Raw genomic sequence first — 3,161 nt, 5'->3', positions numbered from 1 at the left:
AATGGGCGGCCCTTCTGAAGCACAGAGACAATGCAGTGCAATGTTCCCTCTCTCTGGGGAAGGGCCCCTCAACTCCTCCCCTTTCAGAAGGAAAGCATGATAGGCCTTATGCCAAATCACCCGAGCATAACCAACCAATTACCTCCAAGAGACCATCCCTTGACTGTGAGTCAGCCAAAGGGCCTCAAGCACTGAGGCCACTTCCCCTCTACCCAGACAGACCAACCACGCCCTCACCCACCCTGGCCACCTCTGCTTCAGACAGTGAGAGGTCCCCTAGGCTCTGAGGCCCTTTCCCCATCTGCTCTGGCCACACCTCCTCCCTGCCTTCCCCTATATAGGCTTCTCCACCCCTAAGCTTGGCCAGTCCCGTGGCAGTCTCACCTGAGCAAGCAGGAAGTTTGATCTTGCTGGCGGGCCCCTCCTCAACCCACTCTTTCCCCTGAGGAGATGGTGCTCACCGCATGCTTGCCTGCGCCCACTGGGCTATCTCAGAACCAAACTGAAGCCAGAGAGAAGGCTAGATGTCACGGACCCTGGCAGGCCTCCCTGGCCTCCTCCCGCAGAGAACCTCCCCCATATGGGCTCCGCAAAGGCTGGACACCCTGCTGCTTAGAGGACTTTGGAGACGGAGGCGCGTTCCCAGAGATCCCTGTGGCCCAGTGGCCTCTGGATATGGGTCGCGGGAAAACAAGGGCCAATGCACTGGCCATTCAGGTCGATTTCCGAGGGCGACTCCAATACCAAGCAATTGCTCGACAAGGACAGCCAAAAGCCAGGGTCATTTACAGCCAGCACGCTGACCTGGTCCCAAAGGAGGTGACCAATGCAGAGGATCCAGACCTTCGGAGACCCGACCAAGAGGCCATTCAAGAGACCACAGCAAAGACTCGGGCAGCCTTAGAGAAGCTTGTGTGGCAGAAGGTTGCTGCAGCCATGCCGGCTGGAGAAGCTGAGAGACCGGCCCCTGCTCAGTATGTGCGATACACGCCCTCTCAACAAGGAGAGGCATGGAACTCAGGGGCTAAGCAGAGGGTGATTCGGGTGGTGGACATGCAGAAAGATCCCATGGAGCCTCCGAGATTCAAGATCAATCAGAAGATTCCCCGGCCACCGCCTTCTCCTCCTGTACCTGTGCTGCGGTCCCCAAGTCGACGGATGACTGTGAAGGAACAACAAGAGTGGAAGATCCCTCCTTGCATTTCCAACTGGAAAAATGCAAAGGGTTATACAATTCCACTAGACAAGCGTCTGGCCACTGGTGCGAGAGGACTCCAGGCGGTGTGCATCAAGGATACCTTTGCTAAGCTGGCCCAAGCTCTCTATATTGCTGACCGCAAGGCTCGGGAGGCTGTCGAGGCCCGGGCCCAAGTGGAGAGGAAGATGGCTCACAAAGCAAAACAGAAACATGAGGAGAGACTGAGAGAGCTGGCCCAAAGGACCAGGGAGAGCAGAGCTGGGAGCAAAGCCCGAGTGGACAGAGAGGATGGGGAGCCACAGGAGAGGGCAGGGATCCGACAGGAGAGGCAGAAAGACAGGCGGTGTGACCGCAATCTTTACAGGGCAGCTCCGAAGAGGACGTGGAAACGACAGCATATTGAGCAACGAGATATCACTGAAGTCATTGCTCTCGGTGTCCCCAATCCTGGAACCTCCAATGAAGGTCAGTATTATGACCCAAGGCTCTTCAACCAGCCCAAGGGTATGGACAGTGGCTTTGCCGGTGGAGAAGATGACTTTTACAACCTTTATGGCCACTCCTGGAGAGGGGCTGAACCCATGTCCCATACTATCTATAGGCCCAGGCCAGATCTGGACAAGGACATGTATGGCAATGACCTAGAAGCCAGAATGGAGACCCACAGGTTCTTTCCATGCAAAGAGTTTTCCGATTCAGAACAGAGGCAGGGAAGATTAGAAGGACCTGTTGAGTTTGAGGAAGATCCTTTTGGTTTGGACAAGTTTCTGCTAGAAGCAAAGCGGCAAGGCGGCTCAAAAAGACCCTCGGAGAGGAGCCAAGCCCAGGAACAGGAGCATGGAGGCAAGAAGAGGAGGAAGGCATAGATACTCCTTTCTTCCCCCTCGGTGAACTTGGTCCACAACCCTGATGGTGCCATTCCTGGGGGTACACTGTGTAGATGGTCAGAAGAAATCCAAATCTGGGAACCAGTTTCCAGGTTTGCAGGTGCTTCTGCCACCATGTGGCACTTAGAGAACATACCCTCCCTCTCCCTGCCCAACTCCACAATGAAGGCCACTTCCGTTTGTATGCCATTCGGAGTCACAGGGGTGATCTTTTGTGTAAGAATGGCTGCTTATCAATGAAGTAACCCCAATGGCAATGAGGAGGATGTTCACAGGCTGGAAATGTGCTAGCAAGGGAAACTTTCCCCTACTGTTCTGTTTGACTTTGAAGTGGGGAAAAGGAGGTGTTGTTTCGGGCAACTGTTTGTATTGATTGAAAACACACATACAAATAAATAAATGCCTTTGTAAGCAAATGAATGTATCAATAAATGAATAAACTCATTTTGGAGAGTTGCTGACTCACAAGACCTTATGTCCCCAGGAAGTTGGAAACTGATCTGATCCACAAGGTTTATAGGACCACAAGGGAGAACATCTAGCTTGAGTTTAATGAGCTCCCTGCCATCAAGAAGATCATCCTCAGTCATCTCTCCCAGAGCAAACTTCACAAGCCCTTTCAGGCGCTGATATCAGACTTATGAGAGAATGAACAAGTGTGGGGATAAGAGAAGCACAGAAGGCCTAGGGTAGTGTTGAAGTAGAATAGAAAGTCAGATGGTTAAGGATAGAGACAGTGTTAGGTTTTTAAAGTAGGTAGCTGGTAAAGGAGAATGCCACATGGTATTCAGGCAGGAGAGAACATTTATTACTGAACTGCTGGCCTGTGGCCAAGATGATCCATGGCCAGAGAGAAGGGAGAGAGAGAGAGAGAGAGAGAGAGAGAGCGCGACCCCCACCAAGCCCTGCTTTATTTAGGGCAGGGGCAAGGGGTGTGGCCAGGTGGATTAGGAGGTGACCTCAGGGAAAGGGGAGGTAACTGCCTCCAGGTCTGCTGGTTACCCAGGTAACTGGATGGAGACTTAATGAGGTGGAGGCATCTGCATGTAGCCCTCAGGGAGAGGACCTTACAGACA

The 3,161-nt window shown here is 52.9% G+C and overlaps 1 protein-coding gene across 1 annotated transcript; it reads left to right on the top strand.

The window, feature by feature from the left end:
* The first annotated feature begins 450 nt into the window (after nucleotides 1-450).
* Nucleotides 451-2,064, top strand: LOC125344107 (SNW domain-containing protein 1-like). The gene has a single exon (XM_048336711.1). The coding sequence runs from the start codon at nucleotides 451-453 to the stop codon at nucleotides 2,062-2,064; it is 1,614 nt and encodes a 537-aa protein (XP_048192668.1).
* Nucleotides 2,065-3,161: the final 1,097 nt, after the last annotated feature.

This window comes from Perognathus longimembris, chromosome 2 (genome assembly GCF_023159225.1).
Source record: "Perognathus longimembris pacificus isolate PPM17 chromosome 2, ASM2315922v1, whole genome shotgun sequence".
Lineage (NCBI taxonomy): Eukaryota > Metazoa > Chordata > Mammalia > Rodentia > Heteromyidae > Perognathus > Perognathus longimembris.
Note: the sequence above shows the minus strand (reverse complement) of the source record. Positions and strands in the feature narration are given on the sequence as shown.

What these genes read in the sequence shown, in the direction of transcription:
- LOC125344107 (XM_048336711.1), top strand. Translation starts at nt 451, where the DNA reads ATGGTGCTCACCGCATGCTTGCCTGCGCCCACTGGGCTATCTCAGAAC.